Consider the following 25,254-nt stretch of genomic DNA (forward strand, 5'->3'; position numbering starts at 1 on the left):
TGGTTGGTAACTGGTGGTACAAGCGGAAAGGGGGTGATTCTACGCGAAAAAAGAAGTCGAAAATATAGAATAAAAATTTGTCGTTTGAGGCTTTGTTTTCGAGAAAATCGACTTTGAATTTTCGCTCGGTACGCGTACACTTTATCGCGTCTCGTTATAACGGATCTCACTGTAGATTGTTGTCTCGATTAATGGGTTAATTCGATTAATGGGTCGTTAAGGGGTTAATTCTTACGGGCAACGCGTTCTTTTGAGATTTGCAAGTCACAGTTTATAGAAGGTGAATTCTGTGGAGCGTTACAAATAGTTGTGTCCGAAGGGTAACGTAATGCGAAAATATGATGGAACTTTTATAATTACGAAGGGGCTATTGTTAATAGTAAATGAAATAAATGTAAATAATGATAGGTTTGGAATTTTTTACATCACTTTTCTTTGTGTTTCTAACGAAAGATTTATTTTTTATTTTGTAAATATTTGTTTACGAAAAATACACTATTTCTGATACATGAGACATTATTGAATGAAATAAATTTAGAATTTTCAAGGTCATCTTTATTTTTCGAATGGAATGTTTTGTACCTTACGTATGTATCACATACTTGTGGCGATAAATTAACGAATTAATGGAAGCGAATATAATTATGTTTTCTTTTAATAATATATAATTAACAAATATATGTTCAATAAAATTATATCAATTTGTTACAAAACAATAACAGAACATTGGTAAACCAATAAATGACTCGCAATTTACACGATTCGTTTTTCTTCGTTAACATATCAAACACATGTTTAATTACTCTCACTTTAATCGAGTAGCGTATTAAAGTCAATATTTGTGATATATATTTTACGTATACTGGGAAAATTCTATTAGAAAGTTCTACTAAAGGATATTTAATTAATAGCATGTTTGAAGGTCGCGCTACACTTCTTACAGTATCTCATTCATCTTCAGTTGAAACCTAATAGAACTTGATTTGAAAACCTATAATTTGCTCGTATTTAAAAGTATGAATTTCATAGATAAATAACGTGCTCTATATAGAAGCTTCCTGTCTTCTATTCATCTAATATACCAATCTCTAATTTCTAAAAATATACAATACACTTCTAAACAGTATAGAATATTGGAAAAGTCTAAAATGCGTTAAAAAGACAACGTATTGCCCACGTATTCGACTGTTTATTTTTAACTGTAAAGAGATGTTAAGATGAATCTCCGACGAAAAGTTCTCGGCATAAGCACCGTATCAACTGGTAAATTTTTCTATTCACTCGAGCTCGTTCACGTTAAAGAGCCACGTTAAAGAAGTTTAAAGTTTTTAAATGGAAATTTTATTGCTGGAATGTTCCGAAAATGCGATTCAGATTCATCAAGTTGAACCTCCCACATAGTTCTCAGCCTGATGAATAGAACGGAAGAAGTCGAAGAAATGCTAAAACGTCGTTCGAGTTTGAAGTTCTCTCTTCGAGCCCAAGTTCCGGTAAAAATGGAAGAACAGCATGAAATAAATTACAGAGAGGCAAAATTTCACCTTCGAATTATTTTCTCTTTTTTTTCTTTCTTTTTTTTTTTGATGGTCTGGTGAAACTTCTATAGCGAAAAGCGTAATCCACTTAACACGAATTTAATCTTATCTAAAGTGGCAATCACAGAGCGTTAAACGTAATTTCTGTTCTTTCCTTTCTTTTAGAGTTTGAAAGGTTGATAATAATACGATTCTCGCATTCTCAGCTATTTTTCTTCTTTTTAACTCTATATTCGACTACTCGTTTTGGCACACCCTTCGTTTTAACCGCGCCACATAGAAGAAGCAATTATCTTTCCTTTTTTGTTGGCATTCTGCCATATCCTTTCCACTTGAGAGACAAAGAGATTCTATCATCATTGTACGTTTTACCAGGGAGCTATCTGGCCTACTAAGCTCTTTCTAATACTCCCTGCCATAATGTTTTACGAGGAATTGTGAACTAAATGAATCGTCTTTTCAAAGTAGCTAGTAAGTCGTTTAGATGAAATAAAAATTCTGAATACAAGTTTTGTGTAATATACTGAATTCTAGGTAAAAGCATAACAACATTACTATAATCACGTTATTTTTATTGTAATTGTGTCATTCCTTAGATTTTTTACTAGCAGGACTAGTTAAGTCTAAATGATCCTTAAATGAATTTACAAAGAATACTACTTCTATTAATTGGTATAATCGTTAGTCATTTTTTGACCTTGTAAAAGTATGGACGATTTTCTCTGTTGAATATAATAGCAGAGGTTAGTTTTCACTATTTTCTTTATATGTATTAATTTTCGCTATTTTCAGTATGCGAGAAAAATATTGTACACTTAAGAAACTCGAGTGGAAATTCTGGCACATCAAATATCGAATCACGTTAAAAGAAATTATAGTATTCCTCAACGAATAAAAAATGTATTGGAAAGTTGTTACGATATTAGAATTTTGTTATATTCTAAGAACTTTAATATATCAAACATCGAGAAGGATATAACGATAATTGTGTTCATTTCTAATAACGTAACAAAACACAGGAGTTTAAAGTTAATGAAATTTAATCTTCTTTTATATTTAACTGAAAAGTAGCTGAAGTCGCAAAAAGATCTCAGTATCGTCTGAAATTCTACATAACTCTGTTAAAGTCTTGATGGACTTGGCGGAACTTAAAATCTGGTTACGCGCCTGAAACGTGACCCGACATCCTGGATTGACATCGATGAAGTTCGTTCGAATTAACCAGGAATCAGAAGAACTTTGACAGACGCCTTTCGAACTATTGAAACCCTAGGAATCCATGATGCGTGTGATCGAAACAGCAACATAGTTGTCCAGTAAAAACTAACCACCGGAACAGGCACAACTTTAGTGTTTCAAACAACATTCAGAGTACAATTAGCCTAATTTACTTTAGAAAACATCTGTAACCTGTTTACACGTAGAAAAGTTTCAAGATTCAGCGTGAGTTAGTAAAAGTATAATTCTAAGATATTCTCGAAGGTTCAATCAAAATTACGAAAACACGATTTAAGAAAATTTAGATTATTGGAAATTGGTAACATTATCGAGCAATTTAAAAAATAGAATCACTTCTAATGCGTGTTAAAAAATTAGATAGAATTACAAAAATGTGCAAAATGTTAATCTAATATTCTACATAATTGATCTTATAATGGCTATCAAACATACTTTAAAAAAACGTTAGGTGATCAATTTTTTGCAATATTAGAAAGAAAATAGCGAAGAATGCGAAACTGATTTATTAAAAACTTATCACATCTATGCAAGAATTGTTATTCTCCAGATATGGATTTAATGGCCCATAAAAATTGAAATTAAGACAGAGTTCTTAAAGTGTGAGCCTGCTTCTCCGACTTGTTTGAAGATTTAGAAATACTTGGACAGATTTAGCGGATTTGTAGAAGTCCAATATCTTGAGAAATCGGATAATGTTTGATGGTGCTTAGGAATATCTACTTAGAATCTAAGAGGATTTAATAGGATTTAGCTGATAGCATGAGCTCACCTGAGCTCAATAAACCTCGGTATTATTTAGGTAAACTTGACTCAACGTTTAACAACTATCCTATTTCGATCATGTTGAATTAGTAGTTAATAGTTATGAACCATATACCGTAACATCCTTCGATTAGAATAATATACGCACCTGAATGTTTCTTTTCCCCAATTTTTCTAATAATTATTTTTAAATAACTATGCTACAATATGTGTAATCGTTACTAGAGCATCCTATTTTGTAAATAAATTAGCATTTGATAACGAGACTCACAATGCACAAGCGAATTCATTCAATGTCAACTAAGATTTCGTAATATATGTACTAAATTGTTCCTGGTTTAAAGTTCGTAATTTCATTTACGATACAACGAGAAAATTTACTTTTGGAAATAAAGTCATACATTTTTTCAGAGTACTGAACAACAGCGCTTTTCGCTCGTTGTTCTCGTTGATGAAGATATAGGAGGTGCCGTGTGTCGCAAATTACGGGGGATGCTTGAAATTAGGAAAAGTAGATGGGAGTTTCGAAATTGGAAGTTGAAGGTAGCGTGTTCGTTGACTGTATAATTCAATGGGCAGTGGTAAACCGCAAAATTGTATATGAAATTGTTAGCAGATGGAAATTCAGTGGGTGGAAGTAACTTTAAGCCATTGCAACATCCTATTACGATATTTGCATAAAATAGGATCCACTGAAAAAGAAGTTCCTTTCATCTTCCTTAAACATTTATTATATAAATTGCTAGAAGTGTCGCAGTTAATATTTGGACATCTAAATTAATATAATATATAATTATTAATAAATTATAATATATCATAATATCTATTCCATATAAAATAGTGTTTACTGCGAAGGATCACCTTTGTCCTTCTTTCATTTTTTTTGAATAATTCTAACTTCAAACGAAACGAGAAAGTTTCTCTGTATCATAATCTATATCACTGCCCGAATTTTCACTAATTTTGTTTCAACGTTCCAACAGCAATTAGATTAATTAAATTCAATGCAACGCTACAGGATCGGAGCTGCAAACATATATACGTGTGACTGCATTATTTTATGAAATATTGACCTGATACCATACGAGCGTATTTATTGATAACGAGGGACGAAGTTAATCCTGAAATTACTAGGTTTTGTTGCGTTCTAATATTCGTATATCAAGCTGAACATTCATAGCGGTCAGTATTAAAATAGGTGATTTATGCAAGAATAAATCGTCCCACAGTGTCCATGATCATCGTTGTTTCTCGAAAATTTGAATCTCTATCGAACCACGTTCGAGTAAAAGGCGAAGGATAGAATAGCAGATAAAATTACCAACAAAATAGATCATTTTATAAATCCATTTAATAAAACGATTTATTCGTAAGAATCTTCTTCGACAGAATACGTACGTCGTAAAATGTTATCGTAAAATTATACTGCCGGTTCAAATACATTTGCCGAGTAAAATATCCCATGGGCTGGGTCAAGTTAAAGAGAAAAAAAAGAGAATCAGTGGGAATAAAAAGGGAAAGCGCAAGCTGGAGATAGAAAGATCTTCATCTCATATGCGTCCTCAGGAATAACCACTGCTCAATGTATTTGATGTGAATCTCACGTAGAAGAAAAGTAAAGGAAAAGCTGGATTTATGCTTGGAATGTGAAAATCGTATTAAGTACACGCGATCGGTTTTGCTCGACATGAAATCATGACAAGAGATGATCGAGCCATTTAGAATACCGTAGATTTTAAGCGTGCTAGATTCAAATTCTATGGCTAATGCGCAATGACATAATATAGAGTTAAGTAAGTAGACTGCAGATTTTTATGTATTCACTGAAAATCAGAGGTGCAAAAGTATACAGGGTGTATACAATATGCAGGAAGACATAAAATATACGACATATTTTTATTGTAATTAATGGCAGAAATAAATTTCTGCGTGAGTTCCAAATATCTGTTTATTTGTTTTCATACAAATTTAAATTTGTATAAATATCCGCGATCTAATAATAGATAAGCTGCAGATTTTTCTGCATTTACGACAAATTAAAAGATATAAAAAATGCACAGAATGCATTATGTAGGCTATATGCAGCAATATAGTATAAAATATTCAAAGTACTCTACATCTGATACAATATTTAATAGATAAAACACTTGTCCATGTAAGTTTCATTTTTGAAATTACATTTACGAAAACACGAGTTTGCATAAATATCCGCAGTCTAATAATACGTATAATATAATATTTCTTGAGATTTTTAAATTATTGTCGTATTACATAACATGTTTCGTTATCATTGCATTACACGAGTCTGATACATTGAAGAGATTGTAAGTTTCCATGCCATTTCGTATGATTCGATATTGAATGAAAACTGGCTTCAAAATGGGCTGTACAGTGTTCAAGAAGGGGAAACAGTACATAAACCGGAACAGGAAGTGACCTGCTCCTGTTATATCCACAAAACTGATTCGTGGTCGATCAAGTGGAATGCAGAGGCAGGATGTGGCTGGAGGAAACTATAAAGGATCCCTTATGCGTGTACAATGGAAAAGGAATATCGAAGGACGGGTTTCTCAATTCAAAAAGTAATGGCGGCAAGTGTCGGAGATGTATTTAATATACAGAAAGGATTGTTTCAATTTCATTGCAGGTTTGCACTCGTAGCTTAAAAGAAATTTACAAAAGCTCACAAAAATTTGAAAAGAATGTCAGATGTCTAAAGAAATTAAAGCAATTTTTTCGGAAAAACAAAAAAAAAAGCATTTTACAATCGATTAAAAATTTTTATAGATAATGTGTTTATGTATGTTTAATATTCCAAGATAAACAAAATTAATTTTATCTGAATTTGGATACATTCCATTCTGAAGTATGCTATCATAACATTATTATATAGGCAAAATATTTATATTGTATTATATGATCATGAGATCACTTGTTATCATTACTTAAGTACCATTTTATTGCAGTACTACTCAATTCAAACATTTGTTTGATATGTACAAGATATGTACACCTTGATTATGAACATTATTTTCTTCGTAACAAGAAGAAGCGTGTATCTAAATATATAACATGGTGCACATACGTTAGAGAATTTGTAAAATATACTCAGCTCACATGTCATACAAAACCTGCATTTGAACGTAATGTGAGGTACTGTAAACGGATGATTTCTCTTGCATCGAAGCAAACATCAAACAATTTGCTCCATTATGCGTAATTCCCTTTGCCATTCCAAAGAGGATAGGAAGCATCAGAATTTGTGTTAGTAACGAATAATGCCAAACGTAAGCAAATGTTTGATGGAATTAAAATCACAGGTATTATCGGCAGTCGATGCTGCACTATTTGCTGCAATAGTACGTACGCTACAATAGATACAGTACTATAAAGATATATCTGAACGAGGCAGACACAGTATGGATATAATTGATAATTCATTCTTGGCTATAATAATTATAGTGATAAAGGGAGGAACGTTACGATACGTATGAGCAATGGAATGTGTAATAGCAAATATTCCTCTATACTACTTATCCATTTACAAAAAGGTCAATATGGAATATACTTTCAATTTTACCACAGAGACAATAATATAGCAGTACATTGAGATTATATTGTCTTGATTTCCCTTTGAACATTCAATAATGACCTTTGTTTTATTTCTCGTAATCGGTTAGTTTAAAAATAAATTAAAAATAAATATAAGATAGGAAATTTTCTCGGTTATCATTTAATAGGATCATGGTACTTTCTTCGATGGAATTGTAGAAAGCGTAAGTAAAATCTTAATAACAATCCTCGAAATGTATACGTCGAAAGGTGAGCGAACGTATATACTACAAAATCTAATACTCCCTGGAATTTGAATGTTAGCAATTGAAAGTAACAGTTGTGAGTTGGAAGTTCGAATTTGAATTGAAAGTCAATATCTAGAAGTTTCGTGCACACACGGGCTTACACAACTAATAATTAGAAGTTACAAGTTCATTGTTGGAAGTTTAGAGTTGGAATTTGGAAGACGAAAGTCAACGACTGTACATTAAAGCTGAAAATTTACCATCTTAGCGAACGCTCTTCTGAACAATTAGAAGGATGCAAACATCTTTTCTCGTTATACTTCCTCAATGATGTTTGTTTAGTCTGCGTCCACATGCTGACGCGAGGCTTAATTAAGATTCAATGCGTACGCGAGTTTACGCACGCGTTGCTCATTTGCGTACGACGAACGAGTATTGTTTAACGTTCGGTGTAACGTGTCTTCGATTCCATTGAAGCAGGATGTTAACCCTCAATTAGATAAATGATTACAACGCAAACGATTTGAGTTATATTATTTGATTTTAGATGATTTAAAAGCTTTAGAGTTTTTTTTTGTCAGACACTTAATTTTACTAATGGTTTCTATAAAACACACAGTAACAATCAAAATAGAGTAAAATTCTCGAATCAAATAATCAATTTTGTCAAAGATATAATATGTTATTTATAATAGTAAATTACTAGAAAACAACAATAAAGTTACAAACTTGTTTAATGAAGTTTCCACAATATTTGATGAGTTTCTAAATTTCTATTTTACGTAACAAAGGTTTTAGCAAAATCACATTGTAAACGTTCTCTGCCAGAGAAACAAGCTTATGTATCAAGAAAGATCGTTTGTCACTAAATTGTAAGGGAACGTTTGGAGAGTTCCGTCGCTACTTCTCGATCGCTTTCCACTCGGAAAGTTACTGCACATCAGCATAAATTGTATCGGACAGCAACGTCAAAACTGAGGAAGAGTTTTACGTGTCTCTGAAACTTTGTTTTGTCTCTAGCAGCTGGTACCAACAGCCATCGCATCGTAGCCTTCTTATGGCCATCATTGCAAACTACTTTGTCCACTTGCTGCCTCTCTTGTGGCTCTTAAAAGGACGAAACAAAATCGCGTGCCATTAATTGCTTTTTTGGTAACCATCTCGTTATCGAACGCCTGTAACACGCCTAATATCGCTTTATACAATTATTAATTAATTCTGCACGTTTTTCCCTCTTAAATTTAAATATTTTTGTACCTTAGTTGTTAATCTAGACATTTAACACAGAACATTAATGAGCATAGTTTTACACTTGAATTAACATACTTCCATAATTTTGCGGAAATATCGTTATGAAAATCTGGAATTATTCTAATTTCTGTATTTCAGAATTTTGCGTTTCTGCTTCGCAACCGAGATCACTTTTTGCCGTTGAAATAAACAGTGATCACTATGTAATTCACAACTATAGATCTCGTCCTACTATACTGCAAATTTCATAAATATTATGTTTGGTCGATTATGTTCGTGTTATAAATATTGTGATAATATTATATATTTTAAATGTAGATATTATATATTTTTAAATATAATGGTATTCAACAAGCGTGTAAAAGCTCTCACTAGTACATGTATAAGTGACAAAAATTACGTTACTATACGCTGTTGGCTTAAGACGTGAAATAATTAGGGATTTGCTGAGTATTAATGATATTATACTTGGATCACTTAACTGAGGACTGAGTGAGAATTTACCTCTAAGACACCGAGCAGAATGTTGAAAATTTGATCGAAGATAAATAAACTCCAGTTAGTATCGGTAGATATTAGCGTCAAGTAAGGCGTTTTGAAGCTTCTACCTTCGAGTAGTTTTCGTAAATCGTTGCCTAGTTAATATCGAACGGCTTCAATTACAAAAGCTTCCTTGTTTGCATTAGAGAAATAAGGTTTGAGCATCTGAATCGTCGAAATAAAGGATCAATGGCATCAAATACTCTGTAGATATTTTTTCCACGATATTCATTTTCATTTATATCATTCATTAACAAATACACTTCTAATTTTCCCTTTCCATTTACTTCGAATGGAAGGATATTCTCCCACTTAGCTAAACTCTGCTCAATTACGTATTTAGAGAGTCAAGGGAAGCTCTTCCTAAAGTTTGTCTCATCCCTTTTCTCAGGTGGCAAGTTCTTCCGTTTTGCATAAAACATGCATTAAAGGTTGAATTCTAATTAATTCCTCGCTGGCTGTATGGATCACTTGAATTTATGTGTAGATTAAAAATTTCAGCAATTAAGAATAGTCTATATTAGTCGGTATGATGATCTTTTAGTTTGACGCGATAAGGAATAACATCCAATCAGTAAGAAATGGATTTGATGATTTAAATAATTAGTTTTAATACTTGAGGACTATCATGGGTAAAAATTCACACCTTTTTTTACATTAAAAAATTGATAAAGTTAAATAAGTAGAGTTAGATGTTTTAGCGTTATTCCGCACTAAATGAAAAATAAACAAATTATTGTGCAGCGGTTACAAACAGTAACATTGGAATGGTATTTTTATTGGATGATAATTATGAGATAAAAATGAGATATGTATAATTTTGTGTGCTAGACTAGATTGATGGCGTAGTAGTGACACACGTACGTGAATATGAATGTGTGAAGTATGTGTGTGCGCGTGGAAAACAGACGAATGTAACTATTCCGTTGGCAGTGTGGTATGGAAGATGGTGAGACAAAGAAAGTGCTGAGACGCGTGCAAACGTATATCGACGAAGATCCTGGAAATCGTTTGTTAAATAAGTCTAAAACTATTTTAATATGAATTCTAAGTGTAACCTTAGTGTTCCCTTACTTTTATTTCGGCAATTAAGATCCACAATTCTCAACAATAATATGAAAACGAAATTCCCACGGGGTGAAATTATACTCGTAACAGCTTTCCAAGATTTAATATTTGAGTATGTTTTTAGACGTAGAAAGATTTGTCTCTAGTACTTAAAAATGACCGATTGAACTAATTGTAAGAAGAATACCTTCCCTAAGAAATCAGATAGCAAGGAATCTGATAAATCAGTCTCTCAAAATAATCCGTCGTGTAACTGAAATCAATACAAGCTTGAAAGCAATGCGATAAAACAGAATAAGCTGATTGAAGAATCGAACGCAGGATCGCTCCGTAGAATTATATCAGATTCTTAATTCTCCTAGAAGAAAATGTTGAAAAGGAGAAAAGAACGTGCTACACGTGCTGATTCTTACTCATGGCATTCGTTCCAACAACGTACGTGTCCGCAATGCTCGGTATAACATGAATTTCCATGAGTTAGAAATTGTGAAGGGCCATCGCACAACGCCGCAGATTCGAGCAGCATTTTCGTGTAAACGGAGCGCAATCCTCTTGCTGGCGTTTTCGCGAATCGAGTTCGGGGATTAACTCGATGAGAATACCGTGGCCAGGATTAAAATGAGACCACCAGTGGCTGTGGAAATCGATGTAATGCCGGACGATAATATCGGTGTATTTCTATTCGTCCGACCTTTCCGGCGCGAAAGGATGTAGCAAGCGGAAGATGAAAGTAGTCGCGGATTAACAATAATTAATAATAATTAGCGATTAATAAACCTTTCGTATGTCGTACAAATGATGTATCGTAGTTTGAAGAGCTGGAAAATTCGTTAATGATCGGCCGCTGATAGCGGTTTCCGTGTAGATTATGAAATAGACGGAAATGTGGTACGATTTGGTTTGAATGAAATTTTTCTTCGTTGTTTTTCTTGATTACTAAATTATGGATATTTATGCATTTGTAAGAAATTTAACGAGGAAATAAATAAAATAAAGTTGGCGGTAAACGTCTGTGTGTTTGGGCAAACCTCGAGAACCGCTGGACGAATTCTGATGCGGTTTTCACCATTTTAAAAAGCCCAGTAATGTTTAAATGCGTGAAGCGATATAACCATAGAGAGCTATGCGTAAATAAAAAATATAAACCAGAGCGACCTTCTTCGCTGTGATCGTGTTTTGCTCATAATGCTGCTGCGATGTAGCGAGGAAAAACGAATATGATTCCTCCTCCGAGTACTCTCGGAGTCTTTCTCTTTTCAACGTGCAGCATATCAGAAGCTTCACGACTCCGTTGTGCGATTCTATACAGTCAGGTATTTCTCATAGTATGAATAACAGACTTTGATTCGGTGTTAAGCAGCTTTTTATTGGTTACTTTGATTGTCAATTCGATTTTAAGGTTGAGCCAGTAAGTAGATTCTTTATCATAGCGTAAATAGTACATTTTTCACAACATTGTTGTCATAAAAAGCTTGAGCTAGCTGTAAGAAGCTTTCCAATTATTTTCGTATTCGTCATTTTATCGAATAAACGTCTCCGTCCATATATATATATACATAATTTTTTATTTTATCGTAACGTGATTGTAACGTTACCGACCTGAACGATTATCCATTACGCCGAGAAAGAAAGCGAATGTACGTAGGTCACACATCGAAAGCTACAAGAATTCATTTATCCATTCATTTATCATAGTAATAATGAAACTGACCAAGAAAGAGAATTTCGATTATCGAATAATAGAAAGAGAATTGCTTTACAAAGAGAAAGAGAGTCCTCTGTTAAGCGAAACAATCTATCTATCTGTTAGCAGTATTAAGAGAGAAGACGAGCAATTCGAATTGAAAGGACAAAATGTTCCTGGTTTGTGGCTCGATAAAGAGCATTACGCTATGTACTATGATTCATCCATAAAGTATAGAAATAAGAGTTCAGTTTCTACTATGGTACTATGTTTGTTGTCTGTCGATATCGTTCAGCTCTAAAGTAGAGAGATGAATCAAAAGGTATGCGTTATTCGCAAGGGAAGAACCTATCTCTTTAAACGTAAAATTCGTCTCGTGCCGTTTGATAGTTTTATAATATTTAGTAAGCGAAACAAGTTTCTCTTCGAGTCTATATTTCTTCTAAGAGACGTAGAGTATGATATATGTACGTATACGTGTGTACATAAAAAATGGAGACGCGTGAAACGAAATTATGCCGAAGGAATTCATAGTAAAAATTCATAGTGAACGGCGTTATAATAAATAAAACATTCCATGAAGCTATTATTTTCAATTGCATCGTACACTTCACGCTACGACGTTACTATAAAACATCTAATACTCGAGTAAACACTTTGTAGTAACTTTATCCATTCTCTTATGAACTCAAGATATTTATCTAAATCGATGAAAACGATTTTTTGCATACTACAACGTCCTAAATATATTTTCATTTCTGTGATTCAGAACTACTAACACGGAATCAACTAGAAATATTATTGACATAGTATGAAAGAAACTTCGAGTCTTTCAGGGTACACGCTGATCTTACACATTAATACGTTAGGACCAAACAAGGCGTTCAAGCGATCACGTTTGCCGGAAATTTAATGGCCGCTTGAGTAACGTAGTTCTTTTGAAGTAGTTCTTTTACCCTCTCTGCGCGCGTTTTATACAAAATATTGCGGAGAACCCGAGGAAAATGTTATTGAGCGTGAAATCTTAAAAACTTGGTTTACCAGGAAAAATTTATATTCAAGAAATCTGCGGATATGCCAGACACACGCTTCGATTTCGTTCGATTAAAAATTTCGATGTATTGTGCTGTCGTTATTCTCTTTACACGAATCACAGAATCCATGTTTTTTGTTTGTTTGTATCTGAGACTAGCTTTTAACTTAGTTTATTTTCCTTTCGTTCTCTTAAATTAAAAGTCACATTAAAAATTCAACAGATTATTTTTCAGTATCGACAGAATTAATTCTCTCGCTATACAAATTAAGATAAAAATTTTCTTTATAACTTTTATTTACAGTGTTATTATTGCATCCAGTATATTCTATTTATATCATCAGAGATTATGCACAATTTATCTAATTTAATAAAAGAAATCATCATCAAGAAATGAATTCTTCTCTCCTCTGAAATTTTCCACTGAAATCGCGTTTCGAGCGAACATTTCAGCTGCTATACCGGAAATTAAAAGACAATGGCAAAAGAAAAAACAAGGAATTCGAGTAACGTTCCACGTTAAATCTCATATCGTTTCATCGCTCGCAAGTTCATCGCTCCTGGTGTCCTAAATTCAACCTCTATCTCTAGCGAAGGCTATGATGAGCCCGCCCGTGTATCTTTCTCCGCTCGATTTAATTCTAGAATCCCTCGTTCGCAATGATACATGAGACGTCTGATGCATCTGGCAAAAGTGTGACTGCCAATGCAGCTGAATTCTTTTATATAAGAGCAAACCAAACGTAAACGGAACGTGTCGTTCGAGTAGATTAAAAACCACCCTCGCGTGTAGTTGAACCTCCTATTCTTACTATTGATATATTTTTAAAGAGATACATCGGTTCGCGAATAGGTGTTTTTTTCAAAATGAATAAATTGAACGAGGCCATTTTTTCGATATTTTAATTCGATATTTATGTCATAATGTTAGAATTTAATCTCGGAATTAAGATTAATAATCTGTGGAAGACACAATGTTTATGTTGAAATAATATTATGTGAAATTTATTAAACAATTATTACAGGAAATACAAGTGTGTTGTGGAATGTAGACAGTTGGCTACTTATTCTCAGACTGACTGGCTTAGTGACCCATGGCCCTTGGAAAGGTTTCGAACCCCACTCTCTATGCAGTAAAGAGTGTGACCTGTGTAGATGTCTGTGTGGCGTCACATGTGCCACGGAACCTTCTAGTAGCTTCTCGACGTGCCCAATGTTCCATCCATATCCTTACGCTTCTTCCGCCGAATTCTCGAAAGGGCATACACGCGCTAGCCGCCGCGATACATCTCACGAACGCACGCTAGTGGGGATATCGCTGGGCAACGAAGGGAAGAATCCGTTCGATCAATCGCCTCATTTGTATGCGATTAATATCGTTGTATTCCAACACATAACACTTATTGTCCTCTATCGAATTATTTCCTAATAAACTGGTAAAAAATATTGCGATCGAGTAAAACAATCTCTTTCAGATGTTAGAAGAAATTCTCATCACGATAGAGATCTATTTTCTAAGGAATTTAAATTACCTTTCTGTGAATCGAAATTTATTTTAAAACATTGTCTCCTATTAAACACATTGTTTGCAGACACGGTAGACATCGGTGATCCGCGTTATTATGTTTCTATAATCATTGAAATAAGACAAATTTCATTGTCAGAAAAATGAGAGCAAATACAATATGATATTTTGCAAAAATTAAAATCTTGTTAATACAATTTTCTATTTTACATCTATTTTATTTGCTACAGAAACACGTGGAAGTCTAATTATTCTTTTGTATCTGTATAAAAGTGATTCGTATAAAATGGTGTTTTGTTCTCGTTCGTACTCTCGCAGCGACACTAACTATCGATGTCGAGCAGGAAGACCATTTTCAAGGCGAATGGCATCGAAATAAATTGATTCTCGTCGTTGGAAACTCCGGTACTTGCTGTATCTCCATTAACCTTATCTCTTTTCTTAGATTTGTTTTCCAGTATCTTCATTCTTTCCTTTTCTATGCACACGATTCTACAAACATGGAAACGTTCCACTCTAAGGAAATCCAAAGAGAGAAGAATCGGTTTTGCCTTTAGAGACTCGGTTACGCCGTCCAATGATCGAACAAGGGACGAGAGTTTACGTTTACTCCGAAAGAACTTCGAATATGCCAAAAGCTTCGCTCCTGGGAAAGGACCCTGTTACCTAAAATGTTTCCTCCTTGCTGCTCAAGCCCCTAATATCGAAATCCATTTTCGGAATAGAACATAAGACCAGTTTCTTCTGAATGAAATTGAGCGTAAGGGTATTTCCTTCTTGTATGAATATACCAGAAAATATCGAAAAATTTATCCTATTTTGTTCTTTTATTAAGCGACGATGAAATACTTGGTGCAAAGTTTGAGGAAGATGTGCAAAATTTATGGTTTGTGTCATTATTTAATTTCTTTTGTTTGTTTCGTTGATTGATGAACCTATGTACTGCTTCATTTATGAGTTCTTAATTAATGAATTATAAAAGCTTTTGGATTCCGGAAACTCCAGAAATGTAAATATTATACACCTACCTAGAAGATACGTATGATCGACCAAAAGCTTCTTCATAATTTTTGTTATTAATTACAAATTACTACTACAGATGTCAATATGTTTATTCGATATTCTTTTATTCCTGTAGATCTGACGTGCTTTCTAGAATAATTAAATTTTAAGTTACATAATTTATTTTCCAATTCTTAGGTTCTACGTGTCAGTTATCGTTAGATTTTATGACACGCATACTATGATTCTAAACTTCCACAAACACGAACAAACGTGATAGCAGAAGTGAAAATGAAATTGAAGAAATTTAAATTTGATCCTTTGAATCGAAACGTTTCCTTGAATACCTCCCCTCCCTCCTCCCACAAAAAAAAGAAATAGAAAGAAAAGAAAACGCGTTTATACGGTAAACGAGTGGAATGGAAATCGAGGAAAATTGCAAATTTGCCCGGATGAATTCAAATATTTAAGAATACAGATTTAGATTTGAATCGATACTCGACAGAGTGGGACGATGTTTTTATTTGGAAACCGTTTAAATATCTGTGAGCGTTCTGTGACCAGTGCACGAGCTTCGAGTAAATACAAGCGAACAGAACCAATCATAACCGCAGCTCGGGCAATTTTCAACCTTCCCGTGCCGCTTCTGTCGTGACTCTTTCAATTACAGCGATTCCATCGCTAACGCGGCCACGAGCGAGCATTCAACCGGGTTCGCGATATTCCTTTTTTCTTCCTCTCGACCAGGCCGCTTTCTTTTCGACCTTGTACTTTATCCGACAATCGAAATTTTTAATTACACCGCGCAGGGAAATAATCTCGAGCAAACCACGGACTTCCTCAACCTCCGCTTTCTAATTATCCGCGAAATAACGCAACCTTCCAGGTGACACTTGTCGACAAGGACGAAATTGTATGGCGATGAAAGAAAGTAAAACTTTGTAGACAGTTTCCCTTTCGCAATTATGAAAGGAAAGTTTTCGATGGGAAAAATTCAAAGGGAATTCGTTCAAAGGAATGAACCGGGTTTAAGTATTCCGTTGACTTAAATTAATCAATCGAACGCCTGCGTGTTTCTACTTAGAAACTAATTTTCTTCAGGGTTTTGAAATATTTCACCATTTAGATCTCATTAGTATGAATTATTAATATTCTCTAAATAGAATTCTTCATCCGTTTCGTGGGATTTTATACAAGTGAAAATATATATATATAGAATATTGTCTATGGTAAATATCAGTACATAGGTATTATCACAGCAAATTACTTGTTTTGTATTAAAAATATTTATATTCAGAGCATCGAATACTTGCAGAGTTAATTCGTAACTGAGTAAATCCCTTTGGTTTCAAGTTTACAATTTCAGAAAGAAAGAAACAAGAACTACTTGTCCAACGATAATCCTTCATTTTCACATGACGTTCCTGTTTTTATAGAAAGAAATCCATAGGAAAATTTTCATCTAAAACATAAAGATATTTATAATTATAATTTGGAATCGATGACGTCGATCGCGTTAAATTTCTTGGCGTCACTTTGAAGTTGGGGACTTGTTTAATTCGACCTTGCAACCTAGAGATTCCCTTCACGTTATCCTTAATTCAAGGAATCTGTCGTGAGTGGAAGGTCGAGGAACTCGGCTAGGCATCGCCTCGTGGTTGAATGTTCAACGACCCCAGGGGTGACGTTGAGCACGCGCATGACTCTTGGCTGGCGCCAGTCAACTTTCATGACCCTGAAGTCTCACAAGTCTCTCGATCATGATCAGGTTTATGTTTATCTATTATTTACTATTACCCATTTGTTTGTTTATTACCTATTTGTTGTGACATTCTTAGATGACGAAAAGAATCTTTGAAAAGAATTTAATATGCGAAGAATGTTTCTTAAGAATAAATAGATATACTTGAAAACATTCGCTCTGTTATTTTGAATGTGATTGTGTAAGCTACATAAACGTATTTATAATTAAAAGCGGCGTACTTTGCAGGAAAAATTTATCAGAATAATTCATAAAAATTCCTAATTTTAGCATGTTGTTTAAACAAATGGAGACAGTTATACTTTCCAAAATATTCCGGAAGATGTGTTTCCAACTCTAACTTTAAGGGTCGTTTTCATCTTTTAAATGTAGACGATTCTCAAGAAAAATTCAATATAAGTTATAAATTCTAATATCTATGAAAGGACAAGCTTGTGTTGCGACAAGCAACAGAGAACATTTATCAAACTGTTAATATACTGACAAAGATAATAAAATTCCTGAATAAAATATTGAATAAAATGAAATATAACCTTGAAATTCGTAAAATGGATGTTCTCTTGCTCAAGCTTATCGAAAGCTCCGTGAGAAAAATGTACGAACCACAATTGAGAAATAGTACAAGTAATGCGATATTCGAATCGAAGTTATTTTTCGCGAGGAACTTCTTACATGATACACGTTGTAGCTTAACGTGCACGTTCGATCAATTGGCGTGGAAAATTGATTCGCGTTTAATCCATGTCATGAATTTCGTTTCGGTCTCACGCACGCGTCGATCGCATTCCTCCGCGAGAGGAATTTCAATTTCTGAAATCGTTCCGTTGTCAACTGGTTACTGTCGAGTTAGTCGTGCGTCATTCTTGAAGTTCGTGTTTACGGTTCAACAATTTTCGAGTTATTCCACGCGATGTAGTCGTCGAAATCGATTCATTATTCGCGATCACGACCTTACGAATCGAATTGCTTTTAATGCCTTTGCCTATATTGTCCTCGAAGCATCGAAGCTTTCCTGCAAAACGCATTTTCCGCTACGTTCGACATATTTTGTAATTCCGTGGATTTTGATCGCGTTTTATAAAATCTCTGGTTGTGAAAATGTGTCATATACAAATTTATGCAAATTGACATAATTAGGGAATATGGGGATGGAAAATTCGGGACCGAAGCATGAAGAACTTTTTGAATATCTGTCGTAATTAGACTGTGGATTTTTATGTATATTCACGTTTTCGACAATACATTTGAGAAAGTAGAACCTCGATAAAAAATTGTTTTACCCACCAAGCACTATACAAAGCACTACACTTTGATTTTATATATTTTTTCACATCATGTATATTTTATGCAATTTTGCGCTTTCAAATTTTCTATGAACGTGAATGTGAATAAGAATTCATATAGTCCAGTTGTAACGTTTGGTACGATTTAATGGAGTAATTTGTAAGTTTCCAATTACACAGGAATAACATCTATGTGAGCCAATAGGTCAAAGCGCTCGTTCCACTTTCCGAGATTTTCTAAATTTTAGATGCTTATCGTATCAACGCTGTATCGTATACAATCTCATTAATTTTCTTTACTTTTTATTCTGTGAAGTTACGGACTCGTACAATATAAATATTTAGAACACATATAGAGGGAAGTTTTACCGTTCTTTGTAATCTGATTAAAAACTCCTAAACAATTTATAGAGTTCTTGAAAATACCGACGAATTTTATTAATTTTAAAAGAAATCTACTTTTCTCAACCGCGTCATTGTTCCAGCAAATCAGTGATATAACTAAAGAGTATTTAAAATTTCCACGCTCTTCAGGCCTTTTTCCAAACAATTCTCACTTTCCATTCTCTCACGAAGAAACAAAGAAACGTACTACCCGAGTGACAAGTAGCAACCTCTAATTCGTTTCCGAGTTTCACGTTAATCGTGTTATGTGTTGCATTTAAATAAACGTTCCAGCAACAAGAAACGATACAAATTTCAGCGAAGCTGGCGGAACGTTAATACAGAGGAACGGAACGCGAAAAAACAATGACGTTCGCGATAAGAAATCCTTGAAAGGATAGGAATGGAAAGAATAATAGCGAGATCCGGACAGCTGCCAGCCGAAATTGAATTTTCCTCGTGGATTTCGCGACATGAACTGCGAAGTTGCGAATTGAACTCGCTCGCTTTGTCTCCCGTTTCTATTTACCTCTCTCAGTTACAGTGTCGCAATTCCAGAAAACTGATTAGTGGTAACTACTGAATGCATTTAAGTTGTCGTATAACATAGGTGCAACGAAATCTGTGGATTCCAAGCGTCGCACTCTGCGTCGTGTTAACAGCCTCTTATTTTCCACATGGAAAATAACAAAGTTCATGATTCACATACGATCGGATATTTTAATTGTCGTTGATTTTTTAGTTTCTAATTGGTATGTATTTATGGAAGTGTTTTTACGAATGTCTAATTTATCTAGAATTATGTTATTAGATAGCTAAATTAGTTCTAGTATTAGATGTTTTTCTAACAGGTACCTAAGTACTCTAATCTCAAATAAATTCCTGTTTTATGATTTAAAAAAAAATGGTGTCTGTAATTTTGCTTGATTTAATTAAATAATCAAAATTATTTTAATAAACGAATATATCTGTAAATAAACATTGGATTTTGTTCAAATATATTTCGCAAAAAATATGAAAAATTGTTTTCCAAAAGAAGATTAAGCGGCAAAGCTGATTTACTTTTTCGATTTCGATTCAACATTTTATAATTTTAATACGCCTTCTGTAAGCTTCCTGTTCCATAATATCTCCCTGTATTTTTACACATTTTCTAATATTTGTCTCCTTTATGAAGCTCACAGGTCTAAAATTAAAAAATAATCCACTAGTACTGCAAACGTACGTTTCTCGTGCTTCAACGGAAAACTTAACTATATTAGACCCGTTGCGAAGGTCTTCCCAAGTATAATTTCGATCCAACAGGATTCCTTGCAAAATTAAAGCGAGACTTCGCGAAGGCAGTCCCTTGCGTGAGTGCAAGGGAAAAAGCGTCGAGTTCAAATGTAGCGACTAACTACGTTAACACGTTGCAAACGAGTCCGTCGGGGAGCATTATCTAAACGAAGGGCTTACCTTCTGGGAACCTAGATAAATTGCCGTTTATTATCTCGAAGAAGAGATATTTATAGATTACAATTTCTGCAATCCTTGCATAGTACTACACTTGGATATATCGAAAATTATGCTTGATGAAATTACATTTGAAAGTCTTCGAATGATTTGAACAAGATATCGCTGTTTAGAGTCTACGTTTGACCTATTAAAATTGAGTTCGAGGAAAATTTAATTAGAGATTAATTATTGAAAATTTGATTGGCAAAGATATTTTTAAACAATATCATTAATATCATTTAAACAATGTCACCAGTAAGATGACGTCTTCTTTGAAATTCGTTAAGCTTGTTTCTTCCTTAAATTTTAATTTTTCATGATTCAAAAAAACAAGTTTTTAAATTTCCGTTCCCCAAGATTTCCAACGAATATTCACCTTAATATTTCCCTGCTGTCCACCCTTAACGTTCCTCTCCCTCTATCCTCATAAATAACACGAAAATAAAACTTCTCCCTATATTTCTTTTTCGTCTTATCTCCCTACTGCATCCTGTCTCCCTAAAGAGCGAACAAAAATAAAAACTGACCGACGGGTCAGGTCCGGTGTATAAAAGCTCTCGAACCTAAGTTTCACGCAGAGGCGTTTAAAGGGAAGAAAATTGATAATACCGGCATGGGTGTCAGTATTTTCCGAACTGTTTAGCGTACATGAGAGCAAAGATCCGGGCTTCATCGACCGACGAAGATTTCAACGACAAAAAGGTAGCGAACTTACTCATCCATGTCGGAATCTTTGGCTACTCGACAGTGAACACCACGATCCACCAGACATTTTCCGGTCACAGGATCTGGAGGCGCGAGATTGATGTAGGGCGGCTCCTCCAAGAAGGTTATTTTCAAATAAAACTTCTCCGGCACTCCTTGCGGTGGTGTATGAGTTTTTCCTGGCCAGACGATGTCCTTGATGTCCAGACCTTCCTTCTTCCAGGATTTCCACACGCCGATCTGTTGCCACAAATGAGACGAAAGATTGATAAATCAGAAGGTTGTTTCGCTTGATAGATGATACGTAATACTGGCTATCGCGGAGACACGTGTTCCTGAGCATTTCTCTTAATACAACGTCCATTTTTCTTTGTACTTACAGTCGACGACAAAAATAAATGGGCTGGTAGTGGGAAAAGGGATCAACCAAGTTTCGTTAAATATTGCTTGTTTGCGCAAAGATGTAAATATTAATTTTCATTATTTACCAAATAGCCCATGCACTATAGGGATGTACAATAAATGAAACCTGAATTTATAACGCTATTTATAATTCGATCGAACTTCATTGATATCTACTGTCACTGCCTGTCCACTTACATTTGTCCTGTATGTATTTTTATGCATATATTTCACTGTATGTATGTAATCTGTGCGACAGGGAGATAGTTTTGCTATTCCGTTTAGTATCAAATACACGTTAACGTTTTATACTACTTGAGACTTGTCTATGATTGAGAGAAAATATCCAGGAGCCGACGTTTACAAGTATTGGTGGGGTTCCGATGGCACGGTATTCATATTTTTTATCTTGCAATCAGTGCCATTTTTTAATTTCGCACATTATTTTCTGAAATACTTTTTACGCGGAATCTTATTCCCCGATTGACCTTTCAACGTTAATCGGCAATAATTGTCACCAATTGCTTCATTTAACGCAAACACAATGCATCGCTAATTTCGGACAAGAGATTGCTTAACCCTTATCATTCCAATTGGAAACGAAGCTGTCAAACGCAAGACAGCATTGGAGTGATAAGGGTTAATTTCGTGATAGTTAACAAGTTCAATGATAATAGAATTTCCATTACCTATACGATGTGTCAGTAATTAATTTTCATACAGATTTTGTCTTTATATCGTACAATTTGATGTATTCCATATTTATAAATTATCATCAAACACTTTGTACAAATTCTGTAGCTTTTCCCTTCTATCAACTGGAATTTGATATTTAGCGAACGTTTTGAATGAAAAAATACGAGAATATAGAGAGAACAGAAGCCTTGAAAGTATTGATTAACTCGATATTCGCGTTATTGTTGGTGTTTGTGAAAATATATCATTTTAATACACGAAACCTATCTATCAAAATGCCAGTATAATAAGAGAGTTTAATTTAATATGAATGGTATAAAAAGTACAAACATTAAATTTATGAAAATATTTTCCGACGTTTTATAATCAGTTCACTTTTATCTCTGTCAGGCGATTATTTATCGCGTGCTTATAAATATGACAAACAATATACCTATTTATAACCGTAATACGGTTAATTATGGAGAAGTTCAGAACACGTTCGTTACAAGTTATTTTTTTTTTCTTTTTTTTTATCAACAGACTGTTATTTCTTTCGGAGGAAATAAAATCGCCAGAGTTATGGAAGCTGGATTTCAAGTGCGGTCAAAGAATACTGCGACGTTTGTCCTGACTCGACAGTTCGCGAATCGTTTGTAATTTGTTCAGCATGCGAAAAATCGTGATCCTGAGTTTAGCTTCCACGTTGCATCAGCAAACTCGACAAACTAAATAAAAGTTCAACGCGTACTATGCAAACGCGTTGTAAATTTTGCTCCTTCTCTTTCCCTTTTCAATGCAAAATGTGCCTGTGGAGTTACGATATTTATTCAAAAAATTCCTATACTTCCATAAAATTTTCTATTGATAAAATCTCTTTTGTATCTTTTCAGTTACCGTGAACAGCGTAACCGGGCCAGTAACCATAGACTCTACGTATAAATCATTTTTCAGCGCCACTAACCCAAACAATTTGTCAATGTTGCAATCATCCTACTACAGAACCCGTGGTTACTGGTCCAGTTATGCTCTTCAAGCTGTTCCTTCTGCTCTCTAATTTCTGCCAACGATACTTCATACTTGAGAATAGTTGCTATCTCGATTTCGAGCTAATTGTGAGAAACGATGCAGCATTGTCATAGAATGTTATCCATAGCGTAGACACGATACAACATTATCGTGTTTCTGTTGTGCGGAAATAAGGGGAATGTATAATTAGCGGAATCCACAAGGGCTCGAGCTGCTCGTCCGATTTAATTACAAAGTTTCACTCTAGATTACCGCTATTCGTCGCGACATATCCTGTCTTTCGACTCGGAAACAGGATGGATCTTATACCACACTCTCATTGAACAAACAGCGAGGAATTCTCTATTGGTGTCTCATTTTTCTTGAACACGTTGCTGTCTAACGTTCGCGCATATTCCATCGCGTTACTGTTGTCAGTAATAAAATCTGCTACTTGTTACTCGTTTTCGCTCGAAGCGATACAGATGAGAAAAATAAGAAACACATAGCAACACGACAGAAACAAATACTCGTTCGATGTATACCGATTAGTTGCTGGTAACAAATGCTTTGGAATCGGAAGAAAATCCAAATATTCCTTTGATTACGTTGCTTTCGCGTGAACGTGAATGTTTCTAAAAATTGAAATTTGTCGCGTACCGTTTGAAACACGAAGCGACAAACGTGCAATAAAAAGTTCCTCGTTGCTGCTTCAGCGAAGGTGCAATTTTAACTTTCAGCTATCGCGATAGCATTTCGCGTGCGATTTATTAACACGCAGTGGTTTTTATAAAGTATTTACTCTCCGTTGTCAGTATGCTCCGAAAAGTTTGAAACACGTACGTATGTGCGTATATTCGATCGAATTCGCTGGAACAGGCTGATGCAAATATTTGTCAGTTTTCGATATTTTCCAGCATTATTTGTTCCGGTGGTGGAAAATCGATACTATTTTATTTACTTTATGCACGATTGTGTATTCTTTCTTGCCAAGTTTCAGAAAAGGCCAAAATAGAAAGCTTGGTAATATGCAATGTCAATTCGCGTTGCAATTTATATTTTAAATGTGAGACGGGACATGCTATCCGAAGGTAGAATAGCGTTGAAGTAAAGTACTAGGAAACTTTTTAGCTTGTTATATGAAAAATGAATCTCGCGATTTCGGTTGCAATAAAAATAATTTGTTTATTTCAAACCTGTTCAAGGCATGTTAAATAATTTTCAAACGTTGTTAGCTTTTTCATTCGCAATTAAAGAATTTATCAAACTCATAACTAACTTAATTAGGGAACTCGAAGACGAATCAACAAAAGCGTCTTCACTGGCGAGTATAATTGGAAGACTAAGGATTATAATGGCGTAACTCCACTACTAGTTTTCGTAAAATAACATTCCGTGTTTATCATTATAATAAATTCATTATATTTTTTCAAGCCATGAGAACTCATCGCAGCAAACAACGAAGTTACAACTTAATTAATTAGCGAACTCGAGGGATGAAACTTTCAAAAGTTGAAATACGTAACTAAATTCGCATTCTCGATACACATACACTATGATTTTTAAGCCGTTACTTACTTGTATCTCTTTTCATTCTCTTAAATCGAATTATAATATTATGGTTAGTATGATATAAATAATTGTGTTCCTTAGAGATTATTTTAAAAGTGTAACAAGAATGAAATATTCGAGAACTCTGATATTTCTAGTATTAGAAATCGACGCAGATAAATAACAAATTAAAAACGGCGTTCTCAGCTACGTAATACGATCTGTTTCGACCAACTGTATTCTGACCATGTGAAAACATCGTGGATACGAGGTTGGCGAATACGAATTGAAAGTAGACGATCTATCGACCGTATCGTTTTGCCCAGATCGCATCGACCCGAATTTCCGTGGAATTTATTTAACAGCGGGTCAAATGAAATTGCCCCTCTGGCCGGGGAATTCCTCTTTAAAGGGAACAACCCGCGAGAAAACGTCATATATTTTCGACGAACAATAGAGAGTCCAGAGTTGTGCAGAATTTTCGAACGAAACTTCACAATCTGTGGACGAAGTGGAGGGAAAATTGCGAACGAGGTGAGAAAGAGACCATC

The 25,254-nt window shown here is 34.4% G+C and overlaps 1 protein-coding gene across 8 annotated transcripts in view; it reads right to left on the reverse strand.

The window, feature by feature from the left end:
- The window catches only part of LOC117210107 (glutamate receptor ionotropic, NMDA 2B), a 314,001-nt gene that overhangs the window by 24,977 nt on the left and 263,770 nt on the right, over positions 1-25,254 (reverse strand). For all 8 annotated transcript variants that reach the window (XM_033452785.1, XM_033452781.1, XM_033452783.1 and 5 more), the window contains one exon: positions 21,078-21,307. In XM_033452785.1, the coding sequence (XP_033308676.1) occupies positions 21,078-21,307 (230 nt within the window). The remainder of the gene's footprint in view (positions 1-21,077; positions 21,308-25,254) is intronic.

The sequence above is a fragment of the Bombus bifarius genome, unplaced genomic scaffold (genome assembly GCF_011952205.1).
Source record: "Bombus bifarius isolate JDL3187 unplaced genomic scaffold, Bbif_JDL3187 scf7180000008199, whole genome shotgun sequence".
Lineage (NCBI taxonomy): Eukaryota > Metazoa > Arthropoda > Insecta > Hymenoptera > Apidae > Bombus > Bombus bifarius.